At 41.7% G+C, this 16,175-nt stretch overlaps 1 protein-coding gene across 1 annotated transcript in view; it reads right to left on the bottom strand.

Moving 5' to 3' along the window:
- Positions 1-16,175, bottom strand: part of LOC120726686 (hippocalcin-like protein 1) — a 52,987-nt gene that overhangs the window by 11,287 nt on the left and 25,525 nt on the right. Inside the window, exons 2-3 of the mRNA XM_040020460.1 lie at positions 8,339-8,507; positions 4,257-4,538 (exon numbers count right to left, since the gene is read on the bottom strand). Of these exons, the coding sequence (XP_039876394.1) occupies positions 4,257-4,538; positions 8,339-8,434 (378 nt within the window). The 5' untranslated portion in view covers positions 8,435-8,507. The remainder of the gene's footprint in view (positions 1-4,256; positions 4,539-8,338; positions 8,508-16,175) is intronic.

The following is a 16,175-nucleotide window of genomic DNA, read 5'->3' as shown; positions in this document are numbered from 1 at the left end:
GCTGGATAACCACTGCTCATCTACCATCACAATGAACACCGGTGTACCACAAGGCTGTGTGATGAGCCCTTTCCTCTACTCCCTCTTCACCCACGACTGCAGACCTGCTGATGGTTCCAACACCATCATTAAGTTTGCAGATGACACCACGGTGATTGGCCTCCTCAGTGACAACGATGAGGCCGCCTACAGGGAGGAGGTGGATCGTCTGGCTGAGTGGTGCGACAGAAACAACCTGCTGCTTAACACCGAGAAGACCAAGGAGCTCATCGTGGACTACAGGAGGAATGCTGACCCACATCCACCCATCCACATTAAGGGGACGGCTGTGGAGCGTGTGAGCAGCTTCAAGTTCCTGGGAGTCCACATCTCCGAGGATCTCACCTGGACGACCAACTGCTCCAAGCTGGTCAAGAAGGCTCACCAGCGCCTCTTCTTCTTGAGGACTCTGAGGAAGAACCACCTGTCCTCAGACATCCTGGTGAACTTCTATCGCTGCACCATCGAGAGCATCCTGACCAACTGTATAACAGTCTGGTACGGGAAGTGCTCTGCCTCGGACCGGAAGGCGTTGCAGAGGGTCGTGAAAACTGCCCAGCGCATCGCCGGAGCACCACTTCCTGCCATAAAAGACATCTACAGGAAGCGGTGTCTGAAAAGGGCTGGGAAAATCATCAAAGACCCCAGTCACCCATCACATGGACTCTTCACCCTCCTGCCCTCTGGGAGGCGCTACAGGAGCCTCCGGACTAAGACCACCAGGTACCAGAACAGCTTCTTCCCCACAGCTGTCAGACTCCTGAACTCTGCCTCCTGACATCTGACCCACGTTAAACTCATGGACTGAACATACACACACCCCCAATGGACAACTGTACCCTCAAACACACAATAATAACATGGACTGAACCACCACTCACAACCACTAGCACTTTATATAGCCTCTGTAGAAACTATCTACACCCTCACTTATCTTAACTGCACTACTGTATAGCTCTGTGTAAATAATCATTCTGTACATTCGATAATCTTTAATCCTACAACTGTTTACAACTTGCATAGTTCCCATTTCTGTATAGCTGTATATCTCAGATTCTGTAAAGTTATTTATTTCATATTCTGTATAGTTTTTCATATTTATATCCTGTTCATATCCTGTACATAGCTTGTACTCACTACAGCCTGTACATACTTATAGTTATAGAATATTCACAACATACTTCATACCGTGTACATTATAACATACCATAATAGACCCATTTCTGTAATATACTCACATATCTATATTATTGCTAATATATATTGTAATATATCTATATCACTAAAGCACTTCTGGATGGATGCAAACTGCATTTCGTTGCCCTGTACCTGTGCATGTGCAATGACAATAAAGTTGAATTCTATTCTATTCTATTCTACATTAAATATTATAGTGAGTCTTTGCACCATCTTGTGGTACAAAATGGTATTACAACTTTGGATTATATATCTTTAGCACATTTCATGGATGTGAATATTAAGGTTTACACAAAAAAATAGAATTGATAAAAATCACATTTGGATTGAACTGCAGGTGTTTACTCAAATTCAGGTTATGAGTAAAGACGTGGACTCTAAAATATGAATTTCACAGAAAAGATATGTTGGAAGAGCAGTTATGATACTTGTTAATAAGTCACCCAATTTTAATTGTGCCAGAGTAGAAAAAGCGACTCCACCATAGCAAGGCCATAGTCTGTAAAGGATTCACTGAAGGCCACAGCTTGTTGCTTTTAAGATTCCCCACAGCAGATCATCTGAATATCTCAGCCTATCACTAACATCTTCCTCTGTCACACCAACCCTCTGGAGAGGAAGAGGCTCATTCCTGATGTAATCCCACCCCCACATTGGTTAGTGTTAGGGTTAACTCCCTGCCACTCCTACCGCACACCTCACCAATGTCTTTGCTGTCCTCATACATGCACTGCACCACCCTCACATACATCTCTCCCTCCTGACACTCCTTAGCACCCTATAATCTGCTTTCTCTAGATGCACAAAGACACAGTGGAGATCCTTCTCTACACTTCTCCATCAACACTCTCAAAGCAAACATCAGATCTGTAGAGCTCTTTGTCAGTATGAAGCCACACTGCTGCTCACCGATCGTCACCTCTCTTCTCAACCTAGCATCAGCAGCTCTTTCCCATATTTTCTTGGGCTGGCTCATCACTACTACAGCTCTGCACATGACACCTCTTGAAAATCCGTAGCAGCAGGCTTCTCCATTCCTCAGTTATCCTCTCACTCTTGTGGATTGTGTTGAACAATTTGGTTAATAAGTCCACCGCCCTCTGTCCCTCATTTCCTCCTTACTAATCCTCTGCACTTCCCAGTTCACCATCTTTCCCCATTCTCTCATTCATCAGCTCCTCAAACTGCTCCTTCCATTTTCTCAGCAAACTTTTGCTTGTTAGCAAATATCTATCTTTAATCACCCTGACCTGCTGCACGTCGTTTCCACCTCGATCTCTCCGTCTAACCAATCTGCACGAGTCCTTTTCTCCTTCCTGTGTGTCCACACCCACATACAACTCACAATATGCAAGAAATTGAAATTGTGGTTATTATGATGGACACGTCCATTGATCAGCAAAAGTGTAGAGCTTTTATTAATCTGATAATGTGGTGTAAAACAAATCTGACCTCAGTCATGACCCTTCCACTCTCCTGCTCAGTCTCAGCACATAATGGTCCCCTCCTTTCCCTAACGGTGTGTAACCTCAGTGAGCCTGTAGATAATCCTAGCATTCTGCACACTCAGGGATAAACTCAAGTTAAATTTAACTTGCTAATCCATGAGAATCCAGAAGTGCATACACACACACAGAATACACAGCGAGATCCTCAGTCTAATATCTTGACATATGAGTCCTTCTGCTTGTTCTCTTCAACAGTGAAAGGATTAGATGCAGCACTACTTAACAGCCTTCCTGCAAACTGTTGCCTGTGCCAATGCTGCACTCAGGGTGCCTATTAGAGTAAGTTAATGCATTCATCCACATACTTAAATGAATGCATTAACTTACTTAACATAACTAATGGGAGTATTTATTAAAGGTGCTCTGTCTTTTCTTAGTATTGTATAAATCTCTGTGATTGGCTGATCAATACAAACTGTAATGTAGTTTGCACCATGTGCTAGATGAAAATTTGAAGGACCAATGGAAAGAACAAGCAGGAAAAAGCAAGAAAACATACTGAGACTCCTGGTGAGATCAAATTAGTTATTCAAGAACATTCCTGTTTCAGTCGCATGATGTGTGTTTATGAAAAGGAAATCAGGTTTGGGGATTTAGAATTTGAAATGGACCATAAATCAAAGTGCTTTACGACTCTTACTGAGTGCTTTTTACTACAAGCTACATTCGCATAGCATGCCCACAGGTCCATCACAGGCAATTTGGGGGTTGAGTATCACCTAACTGGTGGACAACCCGCTCTATATCCTGAGCTACAACTGCTACAGATAAGAAGGGATCTTCTACACATATGGCAAGCATACTGTAGAGTCTACATTAGTGATTTCATTCATGATTTAATGTACTCGGTTAGCTCGTTAACACGTTGACACCTTGCAGCCCCACGCACGGGGTGATCCGCGGTAACTTGCTAACGGAGATTTGCCGCGGTTATGGCGTTAACGTCATTTTAACGAGATTAATGCTGACAGCACTAATATAAAGGCCTGCTAGGGAGATGACAAAGTATTTTTGCACAAGTATTTATATTATTTAGTGATGATACTAAGTGTCTGTGAGCTGCTAAGGCACTCTAATTCATGTTCGCAAACTAGGATGCTACTAATGATTCCAGTGTTACAACTTCAAAACTGCCATGGCTAACTTTTTATCTAGCCTGAGTTTCCATTTAAAGGGAGTTAATTAGCTTGTTGTTGGTTATGTGGTGGGGGAGATGCCACCAACATCAACTCACTATGCAATTAGGTAAGCGTATACAGTCAAGAGGTAAATGTAGAGTAGGCAACAAGCCCTCTGGATGTGTGACCTAGCTAAATGCAGTAGATAGCACTGCAACAACAGTTTGCTTTTAAATGGCAGTAACCTTGTAGCCCTAATAAAAGTGTCATAATGAGCTATAACGGAAGGTTTTGAGAGAAATCGCATGGTCTACATGTGACAACCCCTCCACCAGCACCTGAGGCCAGAAGAAGTGTTTACTTCCACCAAAACTAACCAGCTTCCCTTGCTTACCTCTACAATCTCCAGCATTTCCTCGCGGCTGATGTACCCATTTCCATCCAGGTCGTACATACTGAAGGCCCATTTAAGCTTCTGCTCCAGCTTTCCTCGTGACGTCACACTCAAGGCAATGATGAACTCCCGGAAGTCTATTGTCCCGTCGGCGTTGGTGTCAAAAGTTCGGAAGACATGCTCGGCAAACTTGGAGGCATCGCCGTACGGGAAGAAATTGGCGTAGATCTTCTTGAATTCCTCCACATTCAAGGTTCCACTGGGGCAGTCCTTCAAGAAACCCTGAGGTTAAAAAAAGCAGATATTAGGTGAGACAGGGTTCAAAATAAGACCTTTAACTTTTTCTTTATGTCTATAGAATAATATAAAACAACTCCAATTCCAATAAAGTTGGGACGCTGTATAAAATGCATTGAATTCTAGGTGATCAGTGTCTATTTTGGACTGCAGATAGGCCAGTCTAGTACCCAGACTCTTCTATTATAAAGCCTTGCTGTTGTAATAAATGCAGTATGCAGTTCAGCATTGTGTCGCTCATATATGCAAGAAGCCAGGAAACTAACATAACTTTTTCAAAACATCAGAACAGTCAGAGATCAAATTTCTCAATCAAAACTTTGAGTAGTAACATTTTCAATCATTTAACTTCTTATTCTGATAAGAATGATTTTGAAAAGGAGCTTAGTCTTGGATCAGAAAAGCCAACGCTATCTTCTATTCAAGCCCTCACATTTGATAAAGCAGCATTGTGCCTGAGGAAAAAAAGGGAGGTAAAAGTCACTTCTATCCCTGGTCTTTGTTCAAAAGAAATAAAGCTCTTTTACAAAGACCTTTAAAATAGAGGCAATGAGGTAACAAAACCATTTCTGATGGCTGGGATTTCTACTCACAACTGGAGGGGAAAAATTAGCAGGGTTGTGCTCCTAATAAATATTTTTTAATTGACAGTGTTCAAAATTTCACTGTGTTTAGTGAAGCATCCAGCATCTCCCACACTCAGAAGCAGTTGATCTGCTGAGAGCTGTGACCACTGTGACAGGTCAGTGAGGGAGGGGCTTTAACCTGTACAACTCTTATTCAGGACAGCACGCACAGCTGTTCCATAGGTTTAAGCCACGTGTAAAGCTCTGCAGCCACTACACATATATCCATGTGCATAAGATGAGATAACTTGTGAGGTCAGGTTCACTGTGGCATTTCATAATGCTAAGCTCCCCACTGAATAAAGGACTGGGTTTAGACAGTGCTCTGTGGTGGACGGAGATAAGACTGCTGTCAGTGTTACAGATCACAGATAGAAACATGTCTGTACAGAAGACGCAAGGATGTCCTAACAATCGTGATATAAATCATAACTCTGCTGTGTGACATATTTGCCTAGTTTAGAACTTATTTTTACCAACAATGAAAGGATCCAAAGCGCTTTTGAAATGTTTGAAGATCAGGAAGATTCTGATTTTGGAGAAACAACAGGTAAAGAGACTTATTTTAAAACATGCAACTTTGATATCAGAAGATGATAACTCAAGCCATGCTGTTCAGACGGTAATTAAAGGTGCAACATTGAATATTTTTATAACACCAATTGATCCGATTGTGCTGTGTCACATGCAAGGTGACGAATCTACTTAAATCGACCAGATTATTCATCTTTATGCTCCGGGTTATTGCTTTTATTAGTTTGCTAATGCGTTCAGCTATCAGGGGTGGGCAATCTCAGTCCACGAGGGCTGGTGTCCCTGCAGGTTTTAGATCTCACCTTGGGTCAACACACCTGAATCACATGATTAGTTCGTTACCAGGCCTCTGGAGAACTTCAGGACATGTTGAGGAGCTAATTTAGCGATTTAAATCAGCTGTGTTGGTTTGAGGACACATCTAAAACCTGCAGGGACACCGGCCCTCGTGGACTGAGATTGCCCACCCCTGAGCTAGTTGCTAGCTAGTTGTGTTGCTCCCAAATAGCCAAAGAATCTGACAAAAATGGTTGTGTTATCAGCTAACACTAGCAAGCTTAGTTGGCATTGTATGAGTAGATGGGAGTAGATCGTACAGATACCTGGTATCTGTGTTTAAGCCAAGTAACATATCCCACGAAGGTTGATTCTGTTCATCTGCACGTAGCATTTTCAATCGGAGAAACGTTTCGTCACTCATCCAAGTGACTTCTTCAGTCTTAGCTGACTGCAGGTTTCCCCAAGTACATTTGCACAATAACTGAAACCAGCCCACTGAAGGCTGAGGAAACCTGCAGATGAGTGACGAAACGTTTCTCCCACTGAAAACACTACGTCCAGATGAACAGAATCAGCCTTTTGGGATTTGCTTACATGGATGATCGAGCATGCATCAAGATATCCCACGATCGAATAAAAGATTGTAAGTCAACAAACAACACAGGATCATGGATTTGTTGGACAATCTGTCTGTATAATAACCAAACTGAAATCCATATTATTTGCTGGATAACTTCAGTGAATATGCTCCAAAAGGCACCAACACCACAAATAAGAGAATTTAAGAGAGATAAATTGCCTGAGGTGAGCACTATTCTGTAACTCAAAGTTGCCCCACCCTCATTAATAGCTAACATTTATTCCTGTATAATGTTAAATGGAAGAACTGAAAAAAAAAAAACCCCCGCCTGCACAGTTGCCATATGCAGAGAACCTGGGCAGTTTATTTCTGTATTAAAGTTGAGCCTCAAGCCTCAGATGGCCGTTTGAGAAACTGCAGTTTTTGGTTCTTTGCTGTTGGCTTCATCGTACGGCTTTATAAACATCTATGCCAAACGATACCTCTTATAGTTATATTAGTATTACTGGTCCATTTTATGTAGATGCCATATAAATACCAGATCTGTCATTATATACAATTCAATATAAATCTGCAAAACAAAAAAATACAGTATTAGAAGTACAGTAGTGTAAGACTACAGTTATAATATAGTACAGTACTGTGCAAAGGTTTTGAGCCATTCACAATTTCTTTTTATTTTCTGCATTCCTTCTCATGCAGCAATTTATTGCAGCATGTGGGAACACAATTAGAAATACAGTATTTAAAGCTTTAAATTTAAAGTTTGTATAGTTTTAATGAGCTTGAAAGTCAATATTTGGTATGACTAGCCTTACTCTCCCACGCAGCTTGAACTCTCTTAGGTCAGCTTCCTTATCATTTTATCAAGTATCTTTGGGAATAGTTCGTCAAACCCTTTGAAGGACAGTCAAAGCTCTTCTTTAGATGTTGGCTTTTGTTCTATTGTCTGTTAGGATGATCCCACATTGCTTCAAAACATTGGATTTTTGGCTCTGGGGAGGCCAATCCATGACTGAAAGTGTTCCATTGTGTTAGTTCTTCTACCAGGAAGGTTTTTTACTGTATTGGCAGTTTGTTTATGATCATTGTATGCTCTAAAATGAAGCTGTGGCCAATCAGACACCTTCTAGATGGTACTGAATGGTGGATCAAAATCAGATAGTACTTTTCCATCTTTTCCATCATCATCCAAAAGATCCCTGACACAACTGTCTGAAATGCAGCCCCAAACCACGACAAAGCCTCCATCATGTTTTACAGATGGATGCAGCCACAGACTATCTGTACCTCTATCCTGACCTCCTCTGTACACATTGATACACAAAATACAGCTGAAGAGCCAGCTGTAATCTCTCAGGCATCTCAGGTCCTGTGTCAGGTCTTTGCTGGATTTTGTTCTGTTTCTTAGGGATGTGACTTTCAGATACTGTTCATCTACTGATCTGCGGTCTGTTATGTGTAGACACAACGCAGGTTTGGTGCCTTTAGGTGGCATTAGGTGCCATTTTATCCTAGAATGAATCATACGTCAGGGTTATGTGGCTCAACAAACAAGAGAAAGCATTCCTGTGAAAATGAGGAGTGTAAGGACTTGCAGTCAATGTCTAAAGAAAAACTTTGAACACCTTCAGAAAGCCTGGAGAACTATTGCTCAAGACCACTTTAAAACTTTACAATAATGTCTTGCTCCTTGGAAGGAGAGTATAAAGAGTTGAAGGCGGGCTCGAGACTTTTGCACAGTGTTCAGGGTGTGAATTGTGCACCTTGTACCACTCCTGCAACTCGTGGTCGGAGAACTCGGTATTCTCACGGAGATCCTGCAACACCTCTGGCCGCAGTTTGCTGTTCTGTTTCCCCATGGCAACGGGATGGGACTTTGGGTTTCCTTGACAACAACAGCGACTACAGCACTAGCCAGGCTGCTTTTCACACCTGTCAATCAGAGATAAGGAAACGGGAGGTCAGCAACAATTAAGAAGAGAGGAGGGTGAACTCGAGTGACAATTGAGAAGTGCAAACAGCGCAACGTCACCAAAGCTGCTCGGCAACAGACGAAAAAAACAAAAACAAAACATATGAGGGATTAGAAGAGAGGGTTCGCACAGTCGACTGTTGGCTACAATTAAAACCAGCAGCTGCTTTCTGCTTGAACAAATAAAATGATCGGGCAAACCATGGAACAGTAACATAGACACTTCCAAACAGACAGCACAGCTTTGCAACTCACACAAAGTCTTTTAATGGAATCAAAGCAAGCCTTGTGACGATATTGTTTCCCAGTCCGTTTGACACGAGATGTTACGCAAGTCTTTAAACTGCCACATCACAGTCGCAAAACGTTAAATAATCCTGAGCGCGCCCCGGTGACGTCAAGCGCTAGCCCACTGATCACATTTTTATGGGATTATTTAGCCAGCTGCGTGTCTGTGTGTCAAATCAGCCGTGTGGTGTGTGCCTTCAGATCTCCTAATCTTCATGTCAGATCAACCTGCTGCACAAAATGCGATTTCAATGATTCAACTAAACAATAAAACCATTACTATGAAAAGGAGTACATCACTTATATAAAATCCGATTCATTTACCTATTAATAATGTAATGAAGGTACTTTGGAGGCAATTTGTACATTGCAATAGTGGTTAAAGATTAAATACATAGAGTAAGAGATTTTAACAGTAGGAAAAAAAACTAAATATACCTTAAATTGCCACCAATTAGGGTTGAAATGCAGTGGTTGCCTCATTTAAAATGATGTCTTTGTGGTATTTCTTGTGGTAGAGCTTTCTATACAAACATTTATATAGTTCTGCACTGTAACATCTTTCAGTAAAAAAAAGGTCCAACAAACTTGTGCTTGTTAACTTTGTTTCCTTACTTTGGACCACTAATTAGCTTGTGCTCAGCCATCAAAGTGTTCTGTGACTTCTGTGTGTGTGGCAATGCAAATTAAAATTACAGTATCAGTCGGGCTTGAACACCTCTGACGAGACGCTTCCTGACCTCCACTTTCTCCTCGGTCGAGCTCGGTAATTACGCCGTCAGCTTTTCGTGTACGTGCCCAAAGAAGCGGGAACAAGCGCGGGCCTGTTTGTGTTTACGTGACCTCTACAAAGTCAAAGCGAGCTGGTGGGGCATTTGAGGTGGACGGCGTGGTGTTTATCACTGATTGGCGAGAGCTGCACCATCGCAGAAGCGAAACCCACGCACTCAACCATCTCTTTACTCGGCTAATAAAATTAGGCTTTACTGTAAACGCTTGAGCACTGACAGTAATTCTTGTAGTCAGTCCCCAGCCTGCTGACGCTGGAACTGCAACCATCAGTTATGAGTCCTTCCTGTTTGGGGTCTGGGGAAAGTTGCAGAGGGAGGACTGGGATGTGACGGAGGTTGGGATCGTGTCGTCACCAACAAAGTGCATTATGGGACCATTGTTCGTGCAAATCCAAGTTGAAAAAAAGCAAATACAGAGACTGAAGCTGCTTTTGGGTCATCAGAATGGTGAACTGCTGTGGCACAGCTGTGTTTTACAGAGTGGAGGAAGACTTTTGCTCTGGTCATGAAGCCGACGATGTACGGCTTGAAGACATCGTAGGGATTTTGCTACATTACAAATGTGGCAGTTATATGTAGGCTGTAGCTACATGGTGGTATGGCTTGAATCAAACAAAAGCTTTATACTTTCGTGTTTTAAAACTTCTGCAGTCCCGACTTCGTGCTGTCGTTGCACTTCAGTTACACATCTACAGTAATTGTTACATGGTTACAAAATATTAGTATGTAATAATAAGGAAATATTGTGTTTTATCGAATTGGAAAAAAGACAAAACACATTACAGTACAGCATTGAATATTGAGTAACTACCTGTTGATGTCCATCTTTGTTTAGGTTTTGAGCGAACACCAACATGGTGGCAACTACCCAGAATACACTGCAATTTTCGACCCTTTGCCAGCTGTCAGAAAAATGCAGTTTACTTGGCGCAACGCCAGTGTTTCCTGTCAAGTTCACACCTTGGAGCTGCTTTGATTCTGAAGGGCGTCAGGTTTTGAAGGTTATTTTAGAAACACCTGAGGACCAGTGCTTTCTTTTTGTTTTTTCCCAGAAGAGCTTGTTTCAAATTTTAAGTCCAGGATGTTTTTAAATAGTTTGAGTGATCAAATCTTCAACACACAAACCTTTGATTTTTTTACTCTGAGCAGAGTTCAGTTTGTCTTAAACATCATGTGCAATCCAACCACAAAGACAGACATAAATCTATTTCTCCTCAAGGAGTAACTGGGTGGTGGTGCCTGCACCGCTGAAGGCTATATGTGAAATGAGTAGGTAGTTGCTGTAAACCAGTAATTTACGTTTTAGCTGAACAGACCGAGTGCACCATTGTGCCTTGGATGAGCATTTGGAGAACACACACCCATCACGCACTCACTGATGCACACACTTTCTAGTTCCTGTAACGATTAATAATTCCTTCCCACGCTGCCCAAATGTGAAATTTAATTGTTGAGACAAAGGTGATTAAATAACAGCAACAAAGGTTTCCCGATGACAAACAGAAACAGTCAACCTCTGCTTCAATTAGCCACGAGGGTTGCTTCCACATGATGTCTCTGTGAAACGCTGCAGATGATTTGGGCTGATATCCAAACAAAACAAACAGAAAGTGAGTGAGTTTGTGAAGACCTGCTAAAATGTTCACATCAGGGTTTTTGAGAACCTTTCGCCACATGTAGCCACAGATCCTCAGATCATGGGATTTTCCTCTTCTCATGGAGGTCCAGTGCAATTATTGTTGGTGGAAAGGCTCAGAATGGGAACCACAGCTGCATCCTAAGAGCAAGCTCATCCAGCTTTTGAAGTAACTGACTTAAAAAAACAAAAAACAAACAAACAGTTACCTTATAAGGACTTTACTTTAGGTATGTGTTCTTCGTCAGAGCGTTCTCACTCCCGAGGCGTAACATGTCGACGTTTTGTCACGTCCCGCGGCGTTCCTGAGGAACGCGAAAGGAGACCTTCGGCGTTCTTATGGTACGCGGCGGGTTATGGCTGGAATCCAGTGCAATGACGCTCCCGCGGTAATAGACGTTCCAGCCCTGTATTCCAGCCCTAAACCTAACCTTATCCCTAGCCCTGACCATAACCTTATTCCTGACCTTAACCAGGACTTTAATGATGTTAAATAGCGTGTTTCTAAGCGATTTGAAGAAAAAGAGCGAACATGTGTAGGTTCAGTCCAGACAGTTCTCATATTTCCTCTTTTTCCGAGGTCGTCATTTAGGAACGTGGTGGGTAGCCGAAAACGTAATATGGTGACGATTTGTCACCTAGCGTAAAATGTTACGCTTTGGGAGTGAGAACGGGTTGTCTTCGTAGTCACGCTCAAGGCCTTTACACACCGGACACAGAAAATATTTTGTGTGTTAAAGAAATGTTGGGGCCTCGACTATTCTCAATTCAGCCGCTCACACCACCTGCATAATTTTGATGTGGTCCCACCTCTACTGAAAGTGAAGAGCTGAAAGTTCCCCACTCACATCCTGAAATGTGTACAAAAGCAGCCGTCATACAGCTTCAACTCTTCAGACCTCCCCGTTGCTGCCTTCTGCTGAGAACTGAACCTCCATTTCTTCCTTTTCTTGTTTTGAAATATCAGGACCAGCTCATAATCACTTGATGTTTACTTCCTTTTTTTTCACAATGCAGAAATGCAATCCTTTCCATGTGTGTATATCTTATACAACATATTATATGTTACAAGTTCGCATATGAAAAAATCTGGAATGTCATGGCGCTTTTTTGCAATCTGCTCGGCTTTTAGATCTGAGTCTTCACAACAAATAAGATTGTTAGCATTGTGTATTAAACACAATGGTGATCTTTACAATCATATTTTATATTATTTCATCAAGACCATCCCTAAAGCTCTAACAAAAATGGCTACTGCCACGAGTCAGTCAGATCCTGTCCTAAAGACTCAATAATGCAAAGTGACAGCCTGACTGACAGTGCTCTATGCTACAACTGCACAACAAAACCTATTCTAGCACACTGACCTTTTCTGTGAACTCACAACTCTCTTCTTTCCCCTCAGAATTGTTCTTTAACCAAGCTGTGATCCACAACAACTCTGTGTGCATGTCAGTCGGTCAAAGAAGCCACAGCCACAGTTATTTTAATCCCAATCTAACTCCCAAACCCAATCCCTACTGTCCCTTTATTGCTTATCCTTCCATCCTGAAAGATGAAAAAAACATTAATCCATCTCCCCAGTTTAAGTGCCCACTGCTTGTTAGTTGCTGTTGTCAGGCCCCGTCATAAGTCCATACGCACACACACACAAACCCTGTGAACATCTGTTTCAGAGCTGCTAAGCGGGTCACTGACTTCTACCCTGATGATCTTCGCATGGAGAAAAGAGAGAAAGGCAGGCGAAGAAGAGAGACAAAGCTACACAGACAAATGGCTTAAGAGCAAAGACAGGATCACAGAGAGAAAGGGAAAAGAGGTGACAGAAAGTCAGATCTGTGGATTTAGAGGTGCTACCAAAACTTATTACAGTATCTGCAACTGTGTTTTTTCCAAGTACCTTCCTGAAAATCCAAAAACACAATTTCAGAGCAATTTCAGAGCACTGCAGTCTGACACTCTCACTAATTAAAAAGAAATGTGGTATTTTTGAGTAAACACAAAGCGATTCACTCATTATACGTCCCTTTGTAGCTGATGTATGGTTCATAGTAGCCCCTCCTGTTTAGGTAACAGTCTAATGTCTTTACTAAGTTGTCATATACACACCATGATAACTTCACATCACCCAATGGCCCATTTCTTTAAAAGCTTGGTACTTAGTTTGCTGTTGCTTTGCTGTTTTAGAGGGAGTCTGATCGAGGTGTTGAAGTGATCTCGCCGCATTCAGCAAAACGTACAGTTCAAAGCTAGCTAGCTCGCTTGGCTCAAGAGCTGGAGGTGGGGGAATGTTAGCTAGCTAGCTTGGCTCAAGAGCTAGAGGTGGGGGATACAGACTAACAAAACCATGCAAATCCCATCGAACAAAGTTGTGTCAACAAGTTAGCTGCCTTACTAATGTTAGCGACATACATTGCAGTATTAATGAATCACATAACTGGGTTTCTCAGTGTTATTTATGCTTATGTTAAATTAATATTAAGTTAGCTGTTGATGCTAAAGCTCTATTTACCATTTTATTGTTGTTGTTTGCTTTTATTTAATTGGAAAACTAATATGATAAGTTATTTTTCATAGCATTCACGATTTCAGGCATTTATGTAACACATGTAGAAAAAATGTCTCCTCTGGGCCCTGCAGGCGGTCTATCCTTCAAGCTCAGGTCTGCCACCAGAGCCCTGGGAGCTTGAGGGTCCTGCGCAGTATCTTAGCTGTTCCCAGGACTGTGCTCTTCTGGACAGAGATACCAGATGTTCTTCCTGGGATTTGCTGGAGCCACTCGGCTAGCTTGTTACCTTCACCCTCCACATCTTCTCGAGCTCTTCTCTGAGTCCTTGGTACTTCTCCGGCTTCTCTTGTTCCTTCTTCCTGATGTTGCTGTCATAATATGCCGGCCACTTGGTTATAGCGTTCCATGAATGCCCTGCCTGCTAGCATCTTGCACCCTGCTATTATGTGCTAGATACATTTTATATAGATAGATAGATACAATTATATTACCCAGAAAACCCATCAGAAGTACCTTAGAGCACATCAGTTGATTCTACAAGTAATTTAGTTCTTCTAGTTGTGTAAGCTGCTCCTTAAGGAGGATTGAAGCAGGTTTCATTGCAGGTTTTACAGACCGTTCAGTAAAATCCTCCCACACCAGGCTGAAATTATTTCTCTGGGCGCCCATGTGAAATAAAAAGTATTAAAACTATATTGACTAACTGTGGTCAGGGAGGCACTGCCATTATAAAAGAGGAGGATGGCATTGGCTGGCCAATATCAGGTTTTTAATAAAAGGCTTTTACAGAACATCTGCCCAATTTTAGCAGCAATAAATTGAAAGAGAGAGTAGTGAGGCAGAAAAGTTTGAGATGGAGAGGTGGAAATGGGAAAAGAGAAAGGATGAATGTTTTTTTTAAAAAAAAGGCAAGCTAGAGATAAGTCCAAAGTTCAATTTAACATTTCAGAGAGTTGGTCTCTTTCTTGACTGTTTAATATGCTTTTACGATGAGAAAATGCCGCCTTCATATCGCCTGCCAGTAGCTCAGTCATTAGGGAGGAAAAGGAATAGAGAGAGGGAGGGAAAAAAGCAAGAGGACTGGAGAGAAGACAGACAACAGGGGTGGTACGGTACTTGAATAAAGCACACTAAGCTGGTGCCATGTGAAAAGAGCGACAGATCAAAAAAACTGACAGGCACCATTGATTTTATTTTATTATTCTCGAGTGTTTTCAGTCTGCCGTCTCCCGTTGCTTCTTCTCAAAGAGCCAAAGAGCAGCAATCTGAGAGGCCACCTGAGATGCTGGGCCGCTTTCTTTTCCTTCCCGTCCTGCTCTTCATGCTTTTATCTCCCTCACAATTTTCCGTAATTTCTGCCCAACAATTTCCTTTTCTTCTATTGGAGCAGCCCTCCTGGTGCTTCTCCCTGTCACTGCAGGGATAAGCGATAGCCTGGCCTGGTCTCACAGCGATTGTTCTCACAAAAGAATTTGAGTCTTATTTTTTGACACCTTTTCTCACTTTTGATGATAACTTTATTTGTGCACTGTGTAGGTGACAAATTAGAAAATGGTAACATAGTAAAAGATTGAAAGATATTTGCATCTTAACTGCTCTCTTTTTATTGTCATCGTTTGGTCCACTCCTGTTCACCCGTTACGTACCCTTGCAGTTTCTAAAGCTTAAATTATACTTTTATATTTTTATTTTTACTGCCATGAATCTGTGTAGAGTCTACAATAAAGCCTTTGCAAGTGGTCAGCACCTTTGCCAGTATTTATGTCAGTTCATCATATGGATGCATTTCCAGGGAGGTTCATGTTAGCTTACAGCGTAGGCTCCAGCATAAGGTTTCAGAAATATTTTACACAGAAGTATAAATCAATTGTATGTAATGGGCTCATACTTTATTTTGCAAAATTACCATCATGTTGTATTCAACGAGATTTAAAACTAGCAGCCAACCCTATAAATGTATTATATTGATATTACAGCATTTACTGAGCTCACAGATCCAGCGCAGGGCTGTTTTCTCATATAATTCTATACAAATGCACCACTTTTTGGAACCAGAGGAGTCGTCCCCTACTGTACATTAGAAAGAATGCAGATTGAAGGCACTCCTTTATATAACAACTTCCACCCTCACGGACTGCCTCAGCAAAAAACCCTAACCAAAAAAAATGAAAACACACCTTAACCTCCTGAGACCCAAACTCATCCACAGCATGCATTTTTAATTTCTCTTTGATATTTGGGCTGATTGGGACCTGATGAATGTAAAAACAAAGAATTACCAGATTATTTTTTTTTACCTAATTTTTGTTTCTAAGAAAAATGAGAGCCACATATGAGGATATTCATTTAAAATTTCGATAGAACAGTGGCAGTATAATGTTCTCGTAAGTGGATATCAGGCCCT

This window comes from Simochromis diagramma, unplaced genomic scaffold (genome assembly GCF_900408965.1).
Source record: "Simochromis diagramma unplaced genomic scaffold, fSimDia1.1 OVJJ01000753.1, whole genome shotgun sequence".
Taxonomy (NCBI): Eukaryota; Metazoa; Chordata; class Actinopteri; order Cichliformes; family Cichlidae; genus Simochromis; species Simochromis diagramma.
The sequence above is the reverse complement of the archived record's forward strand: the minus strand, read 5'-3'. Positions and strand labels throughout refer to the sequence as shown.